General features: G+C 56.4%; 1 protein-coding gene across 1 annotated transcript; it reads right to left on the minus strand.

Moving 5' to 3' along the window:
• Positions 1-9,016: 9,016 nt before the first annotated feature.
• On the minus strand, positions 9,017-18,745 carry LOC135404893 (uncharacterized). Its single transcript, XM_064639621.1, has 7 exons — positions 18,272-18,745; positions 18,117-18,225; positions 17,490-18,056; positions 16,252-16,850; positions 15,171-16,062; positions 14,241-14,353; positions 9,017-13,736 (listed from the first exon to the last, which is right to left on the minus strand). Exons 1-5 carry the CDS (start codon positions 18,743-18,745, stop codon positions 16,036-16,038), a joined length of 1,776 nt encoding a protein of 591 aa, XP_064495691.1. The 3' UTR covers positions 9,017-13,736; positions 14,241-14,353; positions 15,171-16,035.
• Positions 18,746-23,714: the final 4,969 nt, after the last annotated feature.

Consider the following 23,714-nt stretch of genomic DNA (forward strand, 5'->3'; position numbering starts at 1 on the left):
ATGCAGTAGTTTGTTCTTGGGTGCATTTTAAAGCATTTGATGCACATTAAATATTTGAAGGAAGGTAAATTGCCACAGCAGCTGTTAAGCTGGGATTGTGTGTTCAGAGCATTCTTTAGTGTCAGCTTTAGTGTTTGCAGGGGTTGGATTTGTGTTAATTGTGCCGATATTCCATTAGTGATTAGTGAATTAGAGATTCAGTTTGTGGATTATAATACGTTTTTTCAGTTGCTGTTGTTTTGTCAGAGAAAAGAGAAGTGAACTGAAATCTCTAGATTTGTTCTTTGAACTGAGCAATAGTCAGGGTTTGGGAAGGTGTGGTTTTATGCCAGGGAGCAGCAGCAGCTGGGGAGGTTCCTCCAGCTGCAGGGGAAGGAGGCAGAAATGGTCCCAGTGAGAGAGGAGCAGAGGAAAGGATTTGGGTTTGGAAAGCTTTGGAGGGTTTAGTGTGAGAGCAGGGATTTGGAATGTGCGTGGGGAAGGGACAAACAGGAGCTGCCACAGCCTGGACTCCCCCCAGGGCTCCTGGCCAGGCAGGAAGGCTCCTGCCCTTGGAAGGTGTGTGGGGGCCCAGAGGTGTCATCCCCAGCTGAACCTCTGCTCCATGGACACTGGGGAGGGAGAACATGGATTTCTTGGGAGATCCTGGAGTGGCGTGTTGGGTTTGAAAGAGGAGGAAAGGACAATTTAGTCAGAAACGATTCCTGTTGTTGGTGGCACAGAGCAAAAGGAAAATGGGCCTTTCTTTCAACCATTAAAATTTGGAATTGGTAAATGGGTGTTGGCCCTTCAAATTCTTTCTGTGCCTGACTGTGCTGTACCATTCCTAGGCAAGAGATGGATTTAGTGAGTTAAATGACATTTGAAAAAGGGAAAATCCAAGTTAGTGGGTGCAGCTGCTCTGTCATTTCTGGGTTTTGGTGTCATTGTGTCACTCAGGGATCCTGAGGAGGGTGAAGCCCTTCTGTGCAGGACATGGAGATGGTCCCTGGCTTGTCCAAATGCATTAAATGCTGCTGCTGAAGGAGCCCCCCCAGTGATTTTATCTGCATTGACCCCCTGGAGCCCACGGGCACCTGCTCCTGCCTGGACAGAAACCAGGAGTTTCCTTGGACTGGTGTCCCCCAGGAAGGACGTTTTCCCCCCTGTTTCTGAGGCTTTTAATAGTCTTTGATCAATAAATATTTCTCCATGTGATTTCTCCTGTGGTGTCTTCTTGAAGCCTGAAGCAAGCAGAGGAGGGGATGCCAAAGATCCGCCCTCCCCTCTCTATTGTCACTCTGCACCCCCCAGGCCCTTCCTCTGCAGTGTCCTGTCTCCCTGGACATCCCCCCTGGAACTTGTGCCCTTCCCTGCTGGCACGGGTGGGCACACCCCCCATCCAGTCATGTTCCCAAGCGCTGCCAGGGCCACCTGGGTGACCAGCAGGACATGAGTGGGGGTGGCTTGTGAGGGAGTCCCCAAACTCTCCCTGTCCCCAGAGAGCAGAGCCACGGGGACCAGGGCAGGTCCCCCAGCAGGTCCCACTGCAAATGGCCTGGTTTGTGCTCCAGGGAGGAACAGGCAAGGACCCAGCTTGGGAGAAGATGCTCCAGGAAAGGACCAAGAGGGTCCAAGACACAGGATTTGGGGCAGGAACACACCTTAGTGCCCCCTCACATACATGTGGTGTGAGTGAGAACAGCCCAGGGCAGAAACACCCACCTGCCCGGGGGCCCCAGCAGTGGGTCAGCACCAGGCTGCAAACAGGGCAGGGCAAAACTTGGCCCTGCAGACCCCACAACTGAGGCCAAAGAGAGACCAGCCAGGCCACCACCCCCAGCCCAGCCTATTGCACCTCCGGCCACAAGAGTGGGGACCAAAGCTGTGCTTCTCCTTCCTCCTCTGCACCCAGGAGCCACAGCCCGGGGCACGATCCTGCCCCCAGCAGCACAGACTGCCAGGTCCCTGAGCCCCTGGGGCAGGAGCTCCTCGGGGTGCAGCCCCTGGGCCCTGCAGCACCACAACCTCCTGTAGGGCTGCCCCTGCCTGGGCTCCAACTGCCCAGCACGAGGGAAACCAGGAGCCAGAGAGCAGAGCTGGGGGCCTGCAGAACATCAGCATTTCCTGCCCTGCACAGCCAGGACAGTTTTCCAGAGCTCACTTAAAACAGCCCCTCCAGAACTTTCAGGGTGTTCCACAGGGCCCAGTCAGTCCCAGGATGATCCCAGTCAGTCCCAGGATGATCCCAGTCAGTCCCAGGATGACCCCAGTCACTCCTGGTCTCTCCCAGTATATCCCAGTTGCCCCCAGCTGCCCCCCCACCCCGAGCTGCCGTCGGACGCCGCCCCCCAAGATGCTGACGGGGGTCGGGGGCTCCGTGCTGGGGTTCCTCTGCCTGGGCCTGCATGGAATGAAGGGGCCAAGGTGACACTGCAGGGCCTCCTGGAACCAAAGAACCCTGAGACATTTGGGAACCTCCTGCAATCAAGGGACAATTGGGAGCCTGCAGGGCCTCCTGGAAAAAAGGGACCCTGAGACACTGTGGAAACTCCTGGAATCCAGGGGCCTTTGTGACATGGGGGCCTCATGGAACCAAAGGAACCTGGAAACATTTGGGAAGTTGTGGAATCAAGGGACCATTGTGACACTGCAGGGCCTGATGGAATTACAGGCACACTGGGACACTGTGGCAGGACATTCCCCCCTGGAATGGGACCAAGACAATGCCCTATTTGCAAATGTATCAGTGCTGGGCTGAGAGGGGCCCAGGCCAGGCCAGGAGATGTTGGAACCAGTCTGGGTTCAACCCTGAATTAACATCCTGATGGTGAGGCAACCCCTGGAGTCCAAGGGCTGTCAGTCCATCACTTTATACTATAAAGTTCCAGTCCCCTTTCCCAGGGGCAGGTTCTTCCAACATAACCCCTCTTGGGGTGTATGGTTGGAGATTCCCCCCTTGGCTGGGGAACCCCCCCAAGGTCAGTCCTCGAGGGTGAGCAAAAGAGATCTCCCCAGGAGCCTTGGTCTGGGGGAGTTACATCACATGTCTACTTAATAATCATTTATTTTTTGCCAGTTTTAGTATAATTCCTTCAATTATATTGTACTTATCCTGTACTACTGGTAGTTTTAGTGTTTATATTGTGTAGTAAATAATTCTGATTAAAATTTTTTGTCTGTTCATCTGTGATAATGATGAGTTCATTTTATATCAATATATCTGATTTTCCATCATTAAAACCTGCAGGACAAAAGTGGTTCAATCACAGCTCTGTAATTCCTTAAATTCCAACCCTTGGCATAATCCAGGACTGAGATTGGATCCAGCCGCCCCCAGGCTCCTCTCTGAGCAGGAGTTTAGAAAGCCAGGGAGTCCTTTCTGCACCTCGGGACTCAAGGGCAGGACTTCTTTAATGAACTTTGTCTAAGCCTTCCACTCCCCCCGGCAACAGGGGATGACAGGGAAAAGGGAGGGGAAAGGGGAGAAAAGGTGGGAAAAGGGGGTGAGACCCCTTCAGCTGAGCGGTTGAGGGGGTGGGACCCCCAGAGCAGAGCACGGGGAAGCTGTGGTTTGATGGGATGATCAGAAAGGGGTGGGAGAGAAGGGAAAAGGGGTGGGATCCCCAAAACTGAGTGTGAGGGGGGTTGCGACCCCCAGCCTAAGTGGGAGGGGTTGGGAGCCCCTGGCTGAGCACGGAGGGTCTGGAAATTGGGGGGACGTTGGGAAAGAGGAGGGAGAGGGTGGAAGAGGGAGGTGGGACAGAAGGTCGAGGGGTCCCTTTGTGTCCCCCATCACATGAGGCTTGGAGGGATTCCCTGGAGCTCGGGGGGGTTGGATCCACACTGGGGGAGTCCCTGTCCATCCCTGGGGGTCTGATGGGACACGTCACAAGACCCTGCCCTTAAAAGCTGGGGCTTTTCTCGTATAAAGTGCTGGACTGTCAGTCAGGTGTGTCCAGGCTGTGCCAGCCCAGCAGCCTTGGAGAAGTTCTCAGGGGTGTCACCTGTTTGTTCCTTTGCCCGGGGATTTTCCCAGCTCTGCCACATCTTCCCCTCCCTCTCAGGATGTTTCCCTTTGGAATTGAGGAGTCAGGCTGGTTTCAGCATTATTCAACCCAAAAGCAGCGTGACTCCCCTTCTTCATTTCCTGCCGGGGGTTTTGCAAACAGGGCCTTGTTGGAGTTGTTTTACCCCATTCCAGGCAAAGCATCCTGCTACAGGACCCCCATGGGACCCCCTATGCCCTTTCTCACCCTTTCCCTCACTGTCCCACCCGTTTCTCACCCTCCCTGCAATCCCCTGCTCCCCCCACAGCTCGGTTTGGGGGTGGCCCCCTCCCCCACCCTGCTCAGTTCAAGGTCTCAGCCCCTTCTCACTCACTTTGACGATGCAAAGCTCGTCCCTTTTCCCCCCTCTCCCACCCCTTTCCCGTCAGACCCCCAAACTCCAGCTGCCCCAGTTGCTCCCACTAAATCTGGGAGTCCTACCTCCCCCTTTCTCTCAGTTTTGTGGGTCCCACCCCCCTCCTTCTCCATTTGGGGACCCCAGCTGTTCCGATCCGCTTTGATGCAGAGGGGAACCAGGTTCTAAAACACTCCCATAAGCCAGGTTAAGGCACAAACGAGGCCAGATGCTGGATCCCAAAACGAGAATTCCACTTTGTTTTGGAACACAAAAGAGCAGAGAGAAAGAAGGGAGATAGGGCAGTGGGACAAGCTAAGGGGAACTGTTAAAAGCACAGGACAGGAGTTAGCAGCACCAGGAAGTGCCGCTGCCTTGCAAGCTGGTAGATCTCTGCTGGGCTTCTGCCCTGGTCGCCTTGTAGCCTCCGAGGAACGAACCCAACCCGCAGGGGAAGGGGGTGGCAGCAGCTCCCGCAGCAGTCCTGCAACAGCTCCCCACAGTCCCCGGGCATGGCCTTAAATCCCCTCGCCGTGGGACCCCTGGATGCCCCCTGGCCCGTTCACCAGGATCCAAGCAAAGGTCTCCTGGCACCGAGATGGGCCCCGAGTGTCCCTTGGCTGGTTCCCCGGTCTCCAAGCGAGATCCGCCGGGCACACCTTCTCCCATTTTTTGATTGTCACAAGTTTTTCTCTTGTTTGCTCCTCTGCCTGCCTCTGCTGGCTTGCTGGGTGCCTCCTGGGGCTTTTGCAAGGAGCTCGGCTCCTGCAGCAGCCCGGCTGTGGCACCAAGGCTTTGGAACTCTGCTAAGGGAAAAGGTGAAGTTGCTGTTGGGCCAATGTTCCACTGCTATTGCTAAGGGAAAATGTGAAGCTGCGGTGGATGGGGAGGATGTGGAGTTGCCCTGGAACTGGCCCAGTTGAATTAAAGTGCAGGTTGAAGGGTCGGTGCTGTTGCTAAGAGAGCAGCCCTGTTGCCGGGGAGCAGCCAATGGGGAGCTGCCCAGAGGCAGCCAATGGGGAAGCTGCGTGGTGGCGCAAAGGGCCAGCCAATGGGAGAGTGCGATGGAGCCAAGTGTCGCCAATAGCCAGCCAATGGGACCCCGAGCGGACGGGCAGCCAATGAGGAGCTGTGGCCGGGAAGGTGCTGAGGGACTGCGCATGCTCTGGGCCAGTCCCCATGGGGGGCTTTTCCCAATTGTCCCCTGTTCAACTCCCTTCAGCCTCCAACCCTGATAATTCCTGGCATCCCCCTGTCACTGCAGAGATCCACGTGGGTTCTGCACTTGACCGCCCTGGGGGAGGGGGTGAGCAGGGCATAACCAAGCTCAGGTGTGGACACCTGACATTTCTGGGGGTACCTAGAAGAGAAGCTTTGGGCAAGGTGACTGTGGTTAAACCTGTCTGGCCATCCAGGGACAGCCAAGTTGCTCTCTCACTTTCCCTCCTCAGTCAGACAAGAGGAGAAAAGCAGGTGAAGAAATCCTTGGTCAACAGAAAGGGAGATTAACTGGAGAGAGGAAAGCAAAAAGCAAAGGCCACGTGCAGAAACCAAGAAAACCCCTGGGAGGCAAGAATTCAGTCCATGGAGAGGTTTCCTTGGAAGACAAATGTATTAATGAAGGACATCCACGTCTGCCCCCTGCCCACCTTCCTTTCTGCCTTCCTTTCTCTCAGTGTATTGCTGATCATGCCATCCCATGGAATGGAATATCCCTTGGGTCAGTCCAGCCCAGCCGTCCCAGCCATGTCCCCTGTGAAACACTTGCCCAGCAGAGCCCATTGGGTGGGGGTGGTTGCAGAGACGCTCCCTGTGGGGCCAGCACTGCCCAGGGACAGCCAAAGCCTTGGGCTGGGACCAACAGCGCTGCAGCCACGAGCACCAACCCAGCAGGACAGGGGCTGCTCTGGGCAAAGGGAACTGCAGCCCAGCCACAGCCAGGGCAGGGCTGCTCAGGGGGCTCTGCCAGCCTCTGGTATTCTGGGACTCAATGAAGCTTTTCCTTGGAGAGCTCTTTGAAGGCCCAAGTGAGAGAGAGGCAGAAGTGCAGCTGTCAAATGCAGCAGGATAAACACAGCAGTTCCTGTGAGGAACATTTCTGCCCTCAAGCTGGGGAAGGGCCTGTGAGGTCCCTTCTCTCTGCAGGAGCTGATGGCTCAGCCCGTGACTCAGGGCTGGGCCAGGGGCTCTCCAGCTGCCCCTGCCCTGGCCTGTGACAGCCCAGCACAAGGCCCCTGGCTGGCACAGGCCCTGGGAGATCCCCTGTGCCTGAGGGCCTGGGCTCCCTCCAGCAACGGGGCTTCTCTTTGGGCTGCCCCGTCCCTCGTGCTGAGCGCAGGATGGGACAGCAGCAGGCACAGCTGGGCCCTGTCTGTGCCCGCAGCTGAAAGGAGCAGCCTGGGCACAGCACGGGGAGGCTGCTGCTGGCAGGGCACAGCAAAGGGCCCGGGCAGGCTGGGCACTGGCACCCCCTTGTCCTTCCCTCAGCGTCACCCCCCCAAGGCAGTGCCCCCGGCAGAGCCCTGAGCCAGGCGGGAGGGACAGGATCTGCCTTCCCCGGGCTGGGGGTCAGGGCTGGGCCTTTCTGCTGCCTCCAACCAAGCCAGGCTGTGCTCAACATCTCAGCTGCCTGCACAGAGCCTTTGCCTCCCTGCACTCACGGCCCCCAAGGATCTGCTGGAGAGTCCCTGGGGAGGCTTTGTCAGGAATGGCCCTTGGGGGGCTCCTGAAGGCTTCAAGGGACTGCAGGGTTTTCCAAGGCCTTTGGCTTTTGCTTTGGAATCTCGCAGAAGTTTGTGCAACCCTGACCTCCAGTTCTCTGCTCTAATGAGTCCCTGAAGAGGCTTGGTCAGGAAGGGCCCTCAATGGGGCTCGTTAATGCTTGAAGGGACTAAAGGTTTATTCAGGTCCTTTGCCTTTCCTTTTGACTCTGAGTCTAGGAGAGGTTTGATCAATCATGGTCTCCAATTCTCTGCTTTAATTAGTCCCTGGAGAGGCTTTGTCAGTAGGTCCTCCAGGGTTTTTAAGGAGCTTTGGGATTTCCTTTGGAAACTGAGCCTTTGAGAGCTTTGTGCAATCATGGCCTCCAATCCTCTCCTCCAACCAGTCCATGAGGAGCCTGTCTTGGGAATGGCCCTCAGTGGGATCCATTAATGCTCTGAGATACTTTGGGTTCTCCTTCTGACTTTCACTTCTGGACAGGTTTGTGCAATCTCCCCTCAGTACCTGAGGTTCAAGGACTCAGCACCAAAAGCCCCCCGGGGCTCATTCAGATAAAGCAAGTCCTAACAAACCACGGCCCTTCCTGGGATTTTCCTCCAGTCTAGACAGTGAATTAGGAATGTTGTCCCATGGAATCAGGGGACCATTGTGACACTGCAGGGCCCCAGGGAACTCTTTTGCCCGCGACGAGGGTCAGCACAAGAGACACCGACACCAACTTTGGAGAACAAGTGTGTAATTTTCCTGCAGTGCAAAGCAGCAAAGAATGACAAAAGGCTGAGCTCAGTAACGCACCTCATCGTTCCTACCAAGAGTGCCTGGAGTGAGTAGAAAAGCTCCCTGCCCAGTTGCCCTCATCTGTTCCCCTCAGCCAGGCCCGCCCGGCAGCGGGGGAGCCCCGGTCGCAGCCAAGGGTTGGAGAACCCCTCCCGGGCACGGGAAATCCCACCCAGGGCGTCCACTCGTAGGGGAGGGTTCCATCTGTGCTGGGAGGGGGTCCAGCTTTTCTGGCCTTGCAGAAACAAGCTCACAGAGCTACGAGTGTGCAAAACCATCTGGCTCCCTTCTCCTCCTGGGTTCCACCCACAGCCTGGCCAGGGCTTAAGGGGAAAACCCAGGCAGTCAACCTGCCCCATCTGCTGCCAAACAAGGCCACACATCCACTGCCAGGGCCTTGACCACTCTCTAAACACAGGAAGATAAAGATCACATTTTGCTCACAATCAGACATAAGATTTGATTAAGGAACACATTCAAATATCATTCACTAATGAGCTGAGACTCACAGATCTCACTAAGAAGCACATTTATTTTGTTCAGGGGCAGGTACACGGGGAGTCTTTCCACACTGCATCTTTGACCAACAAACATACACAGTTTTAGCTAAGGAGCAAATACAGGGATAAACAGACTGTTAGGTTGGAAGGTTCATCTAGAGCTCAGCTTTGGCTCAGGGCCTGTTGTTCAGCCTCAGCACTTCAGTGACAGCCACACAGGGCTTTACATGACACACACAGTTTCCAGATTCATTAGATATTCTCCCTTACTTAAGACATAGATGTTACTTTGCTTTACACAGTCAGCCCCCCTATTGCAAGTCCTTAGTTGGTCCTTTGGGGTCTCCTTCAGGGCTCTCTGGTGGGTTTTTTGGTATCTGGTGCCCCCCAAAGTTGAGGTGTCCACTTCTTGACCTCGGTTCTGAGCAGACACAGTGTCATTACCTTTCACCACAAAGACTGGAACGTTTGGGTTTGATCTTCTCTGGGCCCACAGAGCTCAGCTTCCATCCTGTTTGCTTAGTTACATCCCTGATCCAGTTCTCCAGGACCTCTCCAAGATTGGCCATAGAGAAATGTTGGGAGCAGTCCACAACATCAAATCCCCCTTTTTTCAGACTAAGCTCCTGAAGGGATAGAGTGTCTTAGGAGCTTTATTTCATTTTACAGCTCAAGGCATTAGAACAGCTACAGCACTGAATCCTGATGCAAGCTGAAATACAAATGCCCTTCCAGCTTTGGGGCAACCCTTCCCAGGTGTTATTTCCACACACCAATCCCACCCCGTTCCTTTGGGGACCGGCCAAGGATCAGTCATTTCCCCAGCAGGAAGGGTTTGAGGACATTGGGGTGATTTCCCACAAACGGGCCCCTCTCATTAACACAATCCACTTGTCCTGTTCCTTTAGTGGGGGTCACAGCTTTGGACACAGGCAGGATTGTCAGAGGTGGTGGGGGGTACTTGCACACTGACTGCTGGGTCTACTTTTTGGGGAACACAAGTGCTCACCCAGTGACCAGGAATCATTTCTGCCAGAACAGGGAAGGCAGAAATGGTGAATGGCTTCCTTGTCTTTTCAGGTAAAGGAGTGCACACCCAGCAATCCCTTGGAGGCAACACTTGGGTCACGTTTGAGACTAAAAGGAGATGTAAATTTTGCTCCCAAGTCAAGACCCAATTAACTATTGTCAGGAGAGCCAAAGCAGACTTAAGCATTTGGTTTCTTCTCAGACAACCTCTCAATTACCCAAGGGGCTCTGGCCTTTGGAATTCTGCAATAATGCATCCCTGATTTGACTTGTTGTACCACTTCTACAATCAAGTGGGCACCTCTGTCTGATGACATTCCCAAATGTACCTCGAATCCAGGGATTCTTGGATTCAACAGTATTCCACTCACTTCCCCAGCCCGGTTGGTGTGACAAGGAACAGCCTCTGGCCACCCAGAGAAGGTATCCCCCAAGACTAGGAGATCTTTACACCCTCCTTTTCTGGGCAATTCAGTCACATCCATCTGCCAACATTCACCTGCAGCATTTCTACATTTTCCATCACCTGTTCCCACTCCAGTGGCAGGGTTTGGATTATTTCTCTACCACACACCACACTGCTGACTCACTGCTTGTACAGCTGGGGTCAGTTTTGGACCAAGAACCCACTTGGACAAATGTTACAGTGCAGAAACAAATACAAACACAAAACAAGGATCAGTGGAGAAAACAAAGCCAGAGACCAAATGGGGGAACACCAAATAACCCACCCAAAGAGCTGGAAGATCCACACGTCTTAGAGGGACAGGATTCCCCAAAAGAATGCCTTATTAGCCAGTGGGATCTTCCCCCATCCCAGACCAGTCCGGGGATCTGTAGTCTTCTCCAGGAAAGTCCTGGGGCCGGCGTGAAGATCCAGAGATCCCTCGGATCCACGGGAGATCAGGCAGAGGGTCCCATCTGGGGCCAGAAATGGTGCCCCAAAGCAGCAGAAAGCAAGTCCTTAACCCCAGCTGGGAGGTGTTAAGAAGCAGGCATTCTTTAGGGCAGCGTGCTGGACGCCTGCAGGAGAGTTCTTCTAATCCAGCCTGCTCAGGGACACAGGCAGGGCTTGGGATTACACCCACTGATTCCAGAGGCATTGGATATTCCCCCTTACTGAACACATGTCCATTACTGTGCTTTACACAGTCACACCCCTATTGCAAGTCCCTACTTGGTCATTTGGGGTCTTCTCTGGGGGTCTCTGGTGGGTTTTTTGGCATCTGGTGCCCCCCAAAGCTCAGGTGTCTGCTTCTTGACCTCGGTTCTCAGCATCACTGCTTTTCCCCACAGAGACCGTCATGTTTGGTTTGATCTTCTCTGGGTCCCCAGAGCTCAGCTCACATCCTGTTTGCTTGAGTTCCAGCCCTGATCCAATTCTCCAGGACTTCTCTAAGATTCTGTTGTTCCTTATTTGGCCAGAGCAGAATCTTGGGAGCAATGTTCTACTTCTCCCAAACCAAGGCTCCCCCTGCACCAGCCACTGCCAAACAAGGCCAGACATCGACTGCCATGGCCTCCACCACTCTCCAGATACAGAAAGAGAAAGATCAGATTTTGCTCACAATCAGACATCTTTTGTTAAGGAACAGATACAAACAGGATTCACTGATGAGCCCAGACTAACAGATCTTCCTAAGAAGCACACCTGTTTGGTTCAGGAGCAGATACACAGGTGGAGTCCCATCCCACCACATTTGTACCAACAAATAGACCCAGTTTTAGCTCAGGAGCAGATACATGGAGACACAGCCCATTAGGTTGGAAGGTTCATCTAGAGCTCAGCTTTGGCTCAGGGGCTGTTGTTCAGCCTCAGCACTTCAGTGACAGCCACACAGGGCTTTACATTACACACACAGTTTCCAGATTCCTTACAGAGTCTTGCTTACTTAATACAGACACTTGTGGGCAACACTTGGATCACCTTTGGCACTAAAAAGACATGTAAATTTTCCTCCCACGTCAACAGTGTTTGAACTGTTGTCAGAAGAGCAAAACAAGAGTGAAGCATTTTGTTTCTGCAGTCAAGTGGGAACCTCTGTCTGATGACATTCCCAAAGGCATCCCAAATACAGGGAGGATTGCACTGAACAGGATTGCAGTCTCTTTCCCAACCTGCTTAGTGCAACAAGGAACAGCCTCTGGCCACCCAGAGAAGGTATCCCCCAAGACCAGGAGATCTTTACACCCCCCTTGTCTGGGCAATTCAGTCACATCCATCTGCCAACATTCACCTGCAGCATTTCTGCATTTTCCATCACCTGTTCCCACTCCAGTGGCAGGGTTTGGATTATTTCTCTTCCACACACCACACTGCTGACTCACTGCTTGTACAACTGGGGTCAGTTTTGGACCAAGAACCCACTTGGGCAAATGTTTCAATAATTTGCTTCACTCCAAGGAATCCCCTCATGTTCCCCATCCACCAGGTCACAGGAGATTGGCTCAGGGACTATTATTTGCCCACTTGGGGGAACTGCCCAGCCTCCTGGAGCAAAGTTTGCTCTACTGTTTCAAGGAGTTGACAATCCTTAGCACTAGACTCATTTTCTTCTACTGGGAGAAGGATCTCTGTCAGGATCTCTGCCCTGGTGGTGGGGAGTTCTGTGCATCCAGAGAATTGTTTTCCATGCCGGACAAAGCTGCCCCCACTGGGAAACAATTCCCAACCAGGACTTTCCAAGGGGCTGTCTCCTAAGTCAGCTCTGCCAATACACTTCTCCTCTAGTCTGGAAGCAATCCCGCTCTGGGCTTCCTTTGCTGGGGCTGGGGCAGTTGACAGGTTGCTTCTTTCCTTCCTGGCCCAGCCTCCCTTGTCCTTGGAGAATTCCAAAGCCCACGGAGGCTCCTGGGCTCTGGACTACTTGCACTTTGTGTTTGGGATACCCCATATCCACTCAGCCCAAGGAAATTCCACAGGGCCACAGTCTGACCCCAACGTTGCTGCTCAGCATCAGTGGCATCAAAAGATCATCCCCACACTGCAATAAGGCTCCAAGAGGGTGGGTTTGGACTTCTCCATTCCTCCAGTCCCTTTGCCAATTGAGTTCCAGATATTGGGGGGCTATTTTTAAACCCCTGCAAGAGGACCACCAAAGTCAGATGGGTTTTCCTCCCCAGCTTTGCATTTTCCCATTGGAAAGCAAAAAGCTCTTGACTTTCCCAACTCAAAGGGAGACACAAAAAGGCAGTTTTCAAACCTAATGCTGTGAAACATATTAAACTTTCATTTAGGGGAGTTAGCAAAGTGTAAGGATTCACTATGACTGCTTGTATATCTTCTACTCTGTTCTTTACAGCTCTAAGGTCTTGGACTAACTGGCATAGCCTTCCATTTGCCTGCTTGACTGGCAAAACTGGAGCATTCCATTTAGATTCACATTCTTTTCACAAGCAAAATTTCATCAATTGTTCTACAAAGGGTGAGAATCCCTTACAACTTTCTATTTGCAAAGGACATTGCTTTGGCCTCACCAACCCCACTCCAGGTTTCTCTGGAATTCTCACGGGTTCTGCTCTCTTGGATCATGGAGGCACCTCTCCAGCCCATCCTGTTGGAACCACTGCATCCCCAAGTGATGGTGGCAGATGGATTACTTCTGCTTTGAGAGACTCTCATGCAAAACTAGAAACTTCCACAGAATTAGGCTCTGCAATAATAACCTATATTGGACCATTTTTCAATTGGATTGTGGCATTTCATTTTGCCAAGAGATCTCTCCCAAGCAGAGGCTTTGGGGAATTGGGGAAATACAAAAACTGGGGAGCCAACCACTGTTTTCCCAATTTCAAAGCCACAGCATTAAAAATGGCCCAGTTTCCCAATTCCCTGGCACACCAGACAATTGTTCTAGAATTGTCCCTTGAGTTTCATTTCCCTGCATTTAACACAGAGGAACAAGTTCCCACAGCCACAAACAATTGTGCTTAGCTTGGCTGGAACCAGATGTTCTGATGGGGAAGAATCCTCTGGTGCCCCCTCAGTCGTCTTCAGTGATGCCACGAGAGGGTTCGGAGGGTTCTGAAGTTTCAGTTGCGGACAATCCCATTTCCAGTGTCCATCTTTCTTACAGGATGCACAGGGACTGCTCCCAAGTCTCCTGGGGGGATGTTTGAAGCAGGCTGCCCATGCTCTCATCCTCTTCCTCTCCCCGGGGGCACCATTTCCTCAGGGATTTCTTCCAGAACTGCAACTCCAACCTCCAACAATGTCCCCAAATTAGACTGATCTTGTCCCTCAGCTTGATTTTCCTTTCCGGGCTCACACCAAGGGCTCTGAGGGCGCTGCATTCACACCACAATCTTTCTGCCCTTTCACACGTTCTGCAAAGGGAAAAACACAGCACCAGACATAACCTCCTTCCACTTCTGTTCCCCTTCTCAAACAGCATCAGCTGGAACAATGGATTCTAATTCAGTGTTCCAGAACAGCCACCCATTGATTCCAACACTCCATTAAATTCTCCCTGGGAGCTGTTCCTCCGGGGGGGCCGCCAATCTTCATCCAATATTGCAAAATGCAACTAAGGGGGGACTTCTTCCAAATTCCCCCTTCAGATTGCCCACTTCCCAGCTCTAAACAGTAGACCCAAAATGGTACAATACAGAAACAAATACAAGTACAGAACAATAGTGATCGATAAAACAAAGCCAGAGACCAAATTCCAGAATAACAAAGGACCCACCCAAAGTGCTGGAAGATCCACAGGTCTCAGATGAGCAGGATTCCCAAAATACCAAAGAACCCCCCAGTGCGCTGAAAGATCCATACGTTTGACATGGGCAGGATTCCCCAAAAGAATGCCTTGTTATCCACTGGGATCTTACCTGTGTCCCAGACTGGGCTGGGGATCTGTGCTCTTCTGCAGCAAAGTCCTGGTGCTGGCGTGAAGATCCAGAGATCCCTCGGATCCGCGGGAGATCAGGCAGAGGTGTCCTGTCTGGGGGCCAAAAATGACACTGAAAAGCAGCAGAAACAAACTTCTTCACCCCAATTTGGAGATGTTAAAAAGAGCATTCTTCTTTATTCAGCATGCTGGGCGTTCAGAGGAGAGCTCCTCTAATGCACCGTGCCAAAGGACAGACAGGGCTGTTTATTACACACACTGTTTACATGTGCATTCAATAGTCTGGCTTACTTAATACAGATTCAGTACTTTGCTTTACACAGCCACACCCCTATTGGAAGTCCTTTTCTGGGCCTTCCGGGCCTTCTCTGTCATCCTGACCTCAGTTCTTGAGCAGCACAGCACCATTGTGTTTCACCACCAAAAATAAAGTTTGTTCTTTCATTATCTGGGTACCCAGAGCTTAGTTTGCATCCTGCTGGTTTGGGACATCCCTTATCTAATTCTCTAGGACTTCTCCAGGATTACATTGTTCCTCATTTGGGCACTCCGGGGGACTGTGAGTTTCTATTTCTTCTCTCAGTGGTTTGATGGAGACCATGAGGAGCTGGGAACTCATTGCAGGGACAGGAGGGAGCAGTTGGGAAGTACTAGGCAGGTGGGGGAGAGAAGTGTTCAGAGAACAGCTGAGATACAGCTCGAGCAAGCTGAAAACTAAACTGTCATTTGGGGTCATCCCAGATCGACTGGATTTCAGCAATTACTCAACACAGGTGCCACCTCCTCCAGCCAAGCCCAGGAGATCAACCTCCTCAGCAGCTGCAAGAGCGGGATGTTCATGTGCCTGCTGCCATCTCCCCAAAGCCATTATCCCACTGCTGCTGACAAGATGGGCAAGATGAGCATCTACCTCCCAAGATCTGCTGCTGCAAGAAGAGCATGTCCCAAAGGATGTCCTCAGCCTTCTCAGAGGGGACGTCAGATCCTCTCCAGGGATGGTCCCAGCCCTTCCCAACCCGGACTGGGCACCAGCTCCAACTCTTCCCTGGAAAACAAACAACAAATTCATGAACAGAGATTACAAACCAAAAGTGGAAACAAGAAAAAAAGGTAAAATGTTAACCTTCTGTCAGGGTTCTGAGGAAGGCCCAAGCCCTGCAGGCCAAAGGAAAACCCCACCTCCTCCAGCTGAGGAAAACCCAGGCCTTCTCCCTGCCCTGCAGCACTGGCCCAAAGAAAGGCTCCTAAGCCAAGGCAGCCCAAGCCTTTCCTGGCCTGCAGCCCAAAGCAGCTGGTGTTCTGCAGCCCTGCCTTTGCTCCCCCCACGGGGGTTTGTTTTTGGCAGGCTGGCTGCCCCTGCCCCAGCCCCGCCCAGCAAAGGGGCAGTGGCAGAGGCTGGGGGCAGAGCCGGGCTCCCATTTCACACCCAGCCCAGAGCACCCGCCCGCCCTCCTGCCAAGAAGCAGCTTGGCAGCCGGCTGAAGAATTCCTCAGGTTCCCCATCAGCAAAGGGGGAACCTTCGGTGCCCAGCCAGGCTGAGCAATGCCCGTGTCCGGGAGCACCCCCTGGGTGTGGACTCATCTGCAAACGGCGTGTGGAGCACGGCTTGGAGGAAGGGGCCAGAATCAAAGTCCATCCTCTTCAGCTCGCCGGCGTCCAGGTCAACTGAGAGCTTGTCATCCCTGACGTCGTCCTCGATGTCTCCAGCAGCAGGCCCACCCGGCACAGCTTCTGCAGAGGCCCCTTCTCCTTCCCTGGGGGCCAGACCAGGCTGTCAGCGTTCTGCCGAGGGCCCAGCTGTCTGTGAAGCGGGACGAGCAAAACCAGGTTGGATGGTGGCCACCAGCACTTGGGAGACCGGGTCTGCAGCCCAGCTCCAGCACAAAGAGGGGCATGTTCCCATGGGATGACCCCCCCCCAGTGCTACAGGCTGACAAAAAAGTCTGGTTTCCTTTGCTTCTTATTGCCAAGAGATGTGTGGAGGTGTTACCTGCCAGGCCCCGGGATCAAAGGGAGCACGTGGATCTCTCCCGTCTTCTAGGGCAGGGGAATGCCCTGCACCCAAGGATGGCACAACAGGTCTTCCAGTGCTGGCCTGTCCGAGGGGCGGATGGACAAACACCACCTGATAAGGTGCTGGCAGCCTGGGGGGAAAATGGCCGGTCAGTTGGAGAAGGATCCTGTCCCCTCTGTCCCACTGTCCACGTGCCCAGGCTGTGCTGGCTGTGCTCAGAGCTGTGCCCAAACTTCTCCATCGATTCTCCCTTTTGGAGGAGAGCAGGATGGCAGGACACAGGCCACCTCCTCCAGCCACCCATGGGACACAAACAGCTTCAAGAGCGGCGTCCTCGTGAGCCCGCTGCCCTCTCCCAACACCGTTATTCCCCCCGTGCCACAAAGATTGGTATCCACCTGGAGAGACCCGTGCTGGGAACGGGAGCTGGGCCCAGATGGTGTTGGGGCCTTTGCGGAAAGGGTGCTTCCCGCAGACCATCTGGTAGAGCAGGATGCCCAGGGACCAGATGGTCGCCTCCTCGCCGTGGTAGCGCTTGAGGTAGATCCACTCTGGCGGGCTGTATGACAGTGTTCCTACGGAATACAGACGCAGTTCAGCAGGTGGATGCTGCCTGCTCCCAGAGCCTCACCCCAGCAGCCCTGGCAATGTGGGGCCTGCCCCAGTGGCACACGCTGTGACCCACTGCCTTCTCGCCGGCCCCTGACTCTTGGTTACAAACTCTGGGTTGGAGAAGAAGCCGCTGGTGTCCAAGAGGGCAGCGGAAGCCCTGGCAAGGCCCAACCATTTCATGCAAGGGAAAAACCCACCCAGTGGTGGGGAAAAGCCGTGCCTTCTCCCCGCCCCACTGCACTGCCTCAACAATTCATCATAAGCCAAGGCAAACAAGGCGAGCAGAGCAGCCCAAGCCCTTCCTCGCCTGCACACCAAGCCAGCTGGTGCACAGTTCTGACCCCCTTCTCTGCTACCCTCATGGGGGTTTTGGTCAGGCTGGCTCCCCCCTGCCCCAGACCCAGCCCGGGACAGGGTGGGTGGCACAGGCTGTCGCCAAGGCCGGGGCCTGTCTCACTGTAACCCCCCAGCCCCATCCAAAAGCAACTTGGCTGAAGAACTAATCCTGTTCCCCCTCGGCCAAAGGGGCAATCTCCACTGCCACACCTGGGCATGGCCATGCGATGCCCGGCACCAGGAGCATCCCCCGGCTGTGGGCTCACCTGCAAACTGGGTGTAGACCGTGTCCTTAAGGAAGGTGCCACATCCAAAGTCGAGGAGCTTGGCCTCGCCGGTGGCCAGGTGGAGGAGGATGTTCTGGGGCTTGATGTCCCGGTGCAGGACGCCGCAGCTGGTGCAGTGCCGCACGGCCTGCAGCACCTGGCGGAACAGCCCCCACGCCATCTCCTCCGGCAGGAACCCCCACGCCCTCAGTAAGCGAGAGAGGTCCTGAGACGGCTCCGGATGCTCCATCACCAACAGGAACCCGTTGGGGAGCTCGAACCACTCCAGGAGCTGGATGACCCCAGGGAAGCCATTGGACACCTTGTCCAGCAGCACGATCTCCAGGGGGGCCCGGGTGCCGTCAGGCTGCGGGGGGACCACGGGGTCGTCAGTGGGGCTGATGCCGTGCCTGTCTGCCTGCTCCCCCTCGGCCAGCCCTGGATGCTCCCCGTCCCCCACCGAGCCCACGGCCACTCTCCCTCCAGGTGTCCCGGCGGCTTCCACCCTGCCGGGCCTCGGCTCGTCCCCGCCCGTCCCGCCCCGCTTTCTGCCGCTGGCCCCGCTCGCTCACCAGCTCGCCCCAGCGCCGGATGCCATCCCGGGACACGGCTTTGATGGCCACCTGCAAGCCGAGGGGAAGGGCGGGTTGAGCTCGCCGCCCGTCCCGCCCTCCTCCTCCTCCTCCTCCTCCTCCTCCTCCTCCTCCTCCTTCTCCTCCTCCTCCTCCTCCTCCTGCTGCACTCACCGGGGCTCCGTCCGCCAGGCAGGTCCCCGCATAGACGCGGCCGAAGCCGCCGCTGCCCAGCAGCGAATGCAGCCGGTAGCGCTCGTGCAGCGGCTCCTTGGCCTTCGGTGCGGGCGAGACGTGGCCGTCAGCGTTGGGGCCGGGGCCCGGCACGGCCCCCGAGCGCCCCTCAAGCGGCCCGGGCCGGGCTTCCCCAGCCGCAGCGGGCAGCGGCGGCTCGCTGCCGGCGGCCGGGCTGGCGAGCGGCGGAGCTCTGGCCGGGGAAGCCGCCGAGGAGGCGGCAGCGGCCGCGGCGCCCGCGGCCCCCGCCGGCCCCGGCAGGCGCCGGGCTCGAGCCAGGCGGAGCCAAGGGGCGGCGAGGCCGAGCCCGTCCCACAGCCAGCCCCACAGGAGCGCCCAGCAGCGCCACAGCCGGCGCGCCGGGAGCCGGGCGAGGGCGAGACCGCGCCGGGTCGCCCAGGGCCGGGGACGGGGCGGCCCCGCCCGGCACAGGGGAACGGCCGGGGCCATGGCCCGGGCCGGCAAGGGGAGGGGGGACCGGGAACGGGACAGGGACAGCGGGAGTGGGACACTGGCACAGGGACACCGGCAATGGGACACCGGCACAGGGACACTGGGACAGCGGGACACCGGGAGAGGGAGAGGAGGACGAAGAGCTCGAGCAAGGAGAGCCCGAACAAGAGTCAGAGCGAGAGCGCGTCGCTACAGTCGCTGCTGCTGCCGCTGCTGCTGCCGAAGCGCAGGGGCCGTTGGTCCGTTGGTCCGTTTGTCCGTTCCCCGTTGGCCCCCGCGAGCCCCGGGGGCAGCCCCGGCCACTCCGCTCCCAACCAGCCCCGGCCGCAGTCACGGAGCTCCCCTTCCTCCCGCCCCACGCCAAGACCACGGCCTTTTGGAGCTGCTTCACTTTAGTTCAACTTCTTGGCTGCCAAGTTTGCAACTTCCCGCCGCTGCTCGGACCCCATCCCGCCCGCTCGGCCCGCGCTGCTGTCGCTTCCTCCCAGGCCAGCCGGGCTCGGCACTTGCCCCTCAACTTTGGCAAGGGCTTTGCTCAGTGAGGAGCCCCGGCACGTCCGGCCAGCGCCAGGCAGAGCCAGCCCCGGGGGAGGGCAGAGCAGGAGCATCGGCAGGGGAAATGCAGCCCTTTGGGGTCAGCGCTGCTCCCCGACCACACCAGGGCTCTTCCTGTTTTCCCGCCTGGTTTGAGGGAAAATGGGCAGCTGCAGAGAGGATCAAGCAGAAGAGAATTAGAAGACTCTTCTTGCTGCCCTTTGGATGCCAGTCCCTCCTAAGAAATGCAGGCTTAATTTGGAATGGACACGATGGAGCAGCTTTTTCAGCACCCAATATTTAACAGCTGCCTTTCAGGGGACAATGGGAAAAGGGGGGAGAACGGGAGAAAAGGGGGGCTGGGACCTCCAAAGTGAGCGAGGAGGGGGCTGAGACTGTGAAACCGAGCAGGGCACGGGGAAGAAACACCCCCAAACCGAGCTGGGGGGGAGCTGGGGACGGTGGGGATGATGGGAAAGGGGTGGGAGAGGGGAGAAAAGGGGTGTTGGACAGTGGGCAGGGGGACAGAGGGCAGGGGGTTCCCACATGGGTCTCCCCTGTCCCCCATCACTTGAGCCCTGGAGCGGTTCCCTGGGGCTCTGGGAGGGGGCAGATCCGCCCTGGGAATGTCCACTGCTTCTGTAACCCTTTGTGTGCTTGCTCTGGTGACGATTGTGCACAGGTGCCCAAGCCCCCTGTCCGTCCCTGGGGGGCTGATGGGGGGACTCCCCCACCCAGTAACTGGTGCTGCAGCAGCTGTGGGGCAGAGGGGGGTGGGAAAGGGGGGTCCGGGGTGGCCCCCTGATCTCCCAACCTGCTGTGGGGGCTGAGGGCTGCTGGGGGGGCACCCCCTGACCTGTGTCCCTGCACACCCAGGGCTGTTCCAGGTCCTGGGAAAAGCCGAGTGAACGGCCCCGACCGGGAGAGGTTCCTGCCCGGGTACATCTCCAACTGGGAGCAGCTCAGGCACTTCAGCAGAGATTTGGGCACCTGGGGGGGACACCCCGTGTGGGGAGATCCAGGCCAGGCACTGGAACAGCCAAGGGGAGTTCCTGGAGAACAGACAGGATCAGGGGACATGAACTGCTGGCACAACTACGACAATGTGGCCCCGTTTGCCCGGCCTGGGAACCCCCATTTTTGGGGTAATCTCCCCCACATCCCACCAGAAACAACAAATCCTCCCAAATATTCCCCTGGATCTCCAAATGACCCCAAATCCCAGTAAAATGGTGGGGCTTTAGATGTCTTTGTTGAATGTCTTTGTTTTAAATTCAACAAATCAGCTCTTCCCACTGAATTTCCCAGGTCAGTTTGTGACCCCATGGATGTTTCTCCCACTGTGTTCACCCAGGTGCCTGTGGGGAACCAGGAGGATGTGGAGACCACCAGCCAGGTGTCTTCCCAATGTGGGAAGACATCACTTCTCCAGTGGGTGATGGAGTTGGAGCAGCAGACAAAGCTCTTCCCACAGTCGAGGCACCTTTAGGGCTTCCCTTACTGGTGGGTCCGTTGGTGTGAGGTCAAGGCAGAGCTCTGGCTGAAGCTCTTCCCACACTCCCCACACTTGTAGGGCCTCTCCCCGCTGTGGATGTGCCGGTGGCTGACGAGGTGGGAGTTCTGGATGAAGCCCTTCCCACAGTGGGTGCAGAGGAAGGGCCTCTCCCCTGTGTGTGTCCTTTCATGCAGGAGGAGATTCCCGCTGGTCTGAAACCTCTTCTTGCATTCCAAGCACTTGTAGGGCCGTTCTCCAGTGTGGGTGCGCTGGTGGCAGATCAGGTGGGAGCTCTGGCTGAAGCTCTTCCAACAGTCCAAGCACTTGAAGGGCTTTTTCCTAGTGTGAAGCTGCTCATGGACGTCCAGGTCAGGGCTCTGGCTCAAGCTTTCGTCCCCTTCCCGGCACAGGGTGGGTCTTTCCTCCTCAGAGCATCCTGGGCTGGCTTTGGAGACCCTCCTCCTGGGGCACCTTCGTGGCTTTCCCTCCCCGCTGCCTTCCTGCGCCGTGGAGCCCTTCAAAACGGCCTCTCCCACCAGGCTCTGCCGGGGGGATTTGTCCTCCGGGCTCTCCGTCCTCAGCTCGGGGCCTGGGGCAGGAGGGAAGAAGGACAGGGAGGGGATTTGCCTCCGGCCCAGAGGGAAGGCCAAGGACATCCCCCCAACTCCGGCCCCGGCAGGACGGCGGCGGCAGCGGGGTTGTCCTGCAGCCGGGGGCGATGCTCAGCTGGGAGATACAGGACAAGACAGGGGCAAAGGGGCACTGACTTCCTCCTCACCTGCCTGGGGGTCCTGGGGCATCTTCCTCTTCCTCGCAGCCTCCTCCTCCATCTGGCCAAGCTTTGGGAAGGAATTATTCTATGTAAACTCATTCCCTTCTGCCCAGAGTAACTCAAACTAATACACATATATCAGACTTACAGGCTCATGCCATAGAGTTTAGAGACAGACTTCCCAAAGGGATGAATTTTTCCTGGTTTAGGAGGGAAAACAAGGTGTGGGTGCATTGGGTTGGCGGTCCCTCTGTTACAACCCACCCCAGGAAAAGAGGGGGGGTAACCCAGGTTTTATCAATAATTCCTTTGGGGTGGATTAAAGCGAAACGACACTAAATAATCGGTGTCTGAAAACATATATTGACAAGATTTATTTTCACAATTTTGTATCAATAGGGATGTTAACATTTTGGGTGCTGTCATAACCTTTCGGGGGAGGAGGAAAACAAATGCCTAGGGCAGAGAAAGACAGGGTAAGAGTAAGGGAGAGCAAGAGAAAAAAAAGGAAAGGTGAGAGTGGTATAATCACCACCCACTGGATCCAGCGACGTCTTGATCCGCAGGCGGTGGGGGGAGAAGAAGAAGAAAAACCCCGCCAAAACCCCCAAAGTCACCAGTCAGTATCTATATCCTTTGCAGCTCCCCCAAGGCGGGGAGTTGTTTCCATAGGGTGCTGTCTCCCTTTTTGGCGCGGAGTTCGTGGTCTCTTCCCACCTTTTCTTTTCGGGGCTTGACATCTTCTGCACTGGAGGAGGGGGGATGGGCCCAGTTGCCCATCAGAAAGTCAAAAGCCTGCAGAAGTCTCTTAGAATGCAGAAATCATTAACTGTTCCAGTCTCTGACACCCTCCTGCCCAGCTCCATCTCTAGAAGTCACCTGGAATCACCAGGAATCACCTCCAAATCACCAAGATTCAGCCCAAAACAACCCTCTCAGCAGTGGAGTTCCCCCTCGCTGGTCCATCCACTTTGGGGTTCTGGGGTCCCTCCTGGGTGGGCTGCTGGAGGTCTCACATGTATTGGGGAACCCGCTCTCCAGGGTTCCCGCCCTCTCTGGGCTGCCGGAGATCCCGGGAATCCCAGGGGTCCTTCCTTTATGGGCTCCTCACTTTGCCATTCTGGGGATCCCCCTTCTCTGGGCTGCTGGGGGTCCCGGGGGTCCCGGGGGCTCCCCTCTCCGGGGTCCCTTTTAGGGTGGTCGGGGGGTTTCGGGGTCCCAGGGTCCCTTCTCCCCTGACTCTCGCCTTCGGGGTGCTGGCGATCCCAAGGTGTCCAGCCCTCTCTCCAGGCTGCCGGGGGTCCCGGCTCCCCCCACCGCCCTCGCTGCTCCCCCCTCCTCTCCAGACTGCCGGGAGTTCCCCCTCTCCGGGCCCCCGTTTCAGATTCCAACCCCCGCCTGTCCCAGGGGTCCCCAAAGCCGGTGGGTTTGTCCCGTGTCCCCCCCACTCCCCGCCGGTATCCGGCGATCGCCACGTGGCTCCGGGGACCCAACATCCCCCTGCTCATCGTCGGGGCTGTGCCGGGAACCCACCCCGGGACCCCAAAAAACACCTCCCGGGGATCCCCAATATCCCCCCAAGGGGCATTTGCGGCTCAGCTTTGGGGTCCTGCAAGATCCAAACATCCCCCTCAAGATATTTGGGGCGAGCTCCCCCTCCCCGGTCACCTGCGGGATGCGGGGGGCGATGCTCCCGGGACGCGGGGGCTGCGGATACAGCGGGCGGTGCATCCACGTGCGTTCTTTCTCCTCCTCCTCCTTCCCCTCCTCCCCCTCTCCCTCCTCCTCTCCCTCCTTCTCTTTCTCCTCCCCTCCTATTCCCACTCCTCCCATTCCCGTGGGAGCTGGGGCAGGTCGGGATGGGGCAGCGCTGGGCTCTTGGCCGCTCCCGCCCGCACTCGGCCCCCGCCGCAGCCGCCACGGCCGGGACGGCGCGGGGGGGCCCGGCCTGGGCACCCCCCACCTCCCCTTTGCCCAAATTCCCGTCCCGGGGGGCGCTGGGGCCGAGGGGGGACCCTGGGGGGGTCCGGGGAGGGCTGGGCGCTGCGGGTCTGGCTGGCAACTGATGAGTCATCAGCGCTGCGCGCTCGGATTGGCTGAGCACTGCTTTGGGGGTGGGGCTGCAGGAAAGGGGGTTCTTTGCAGGGAAGACATTTGGAGCTGGA

The sequence above is a fragment of the Pseudopipra pipra genome, chromosome W, assembly GCF_036250125.1.
Source record: "Pseudopipra pipra isolate bDixPip1 chromosome W, bDixPip1.hap1, whole genome shotgun sequence".
Classification (NCBI taxonomy): Eukaryota; Metazoa; Chordata; class Aves; order Passeriformes; family Pipridae; genus Pseudopipra; species Pseudopipra pipra.

Coding starts and splice junctions, on each gene's coding strand:
- LOC135404893 (XM_064639621.1), bottom strand. CDS start 18,745: ATGGCCCCGGCCGTTCCCCTGTGCCGGGCGGGGCCGCCCCGTCCCCGG. Junction 18,226..18,271: donor GCAGCGGCGGCTTCGGCCGC/GTCTATGCGGGG, acceptor CGGTGAGTGCAG/CAGGAGGAGGAGGAGGAGGA. Junction 16,063..16,251: donor TTGATCCCGGGGCCTGGCAG/GTAACACCTCCA, acceptor CCCGCTTCACAG/ACAGCTGGGCCCTCGGCAGA.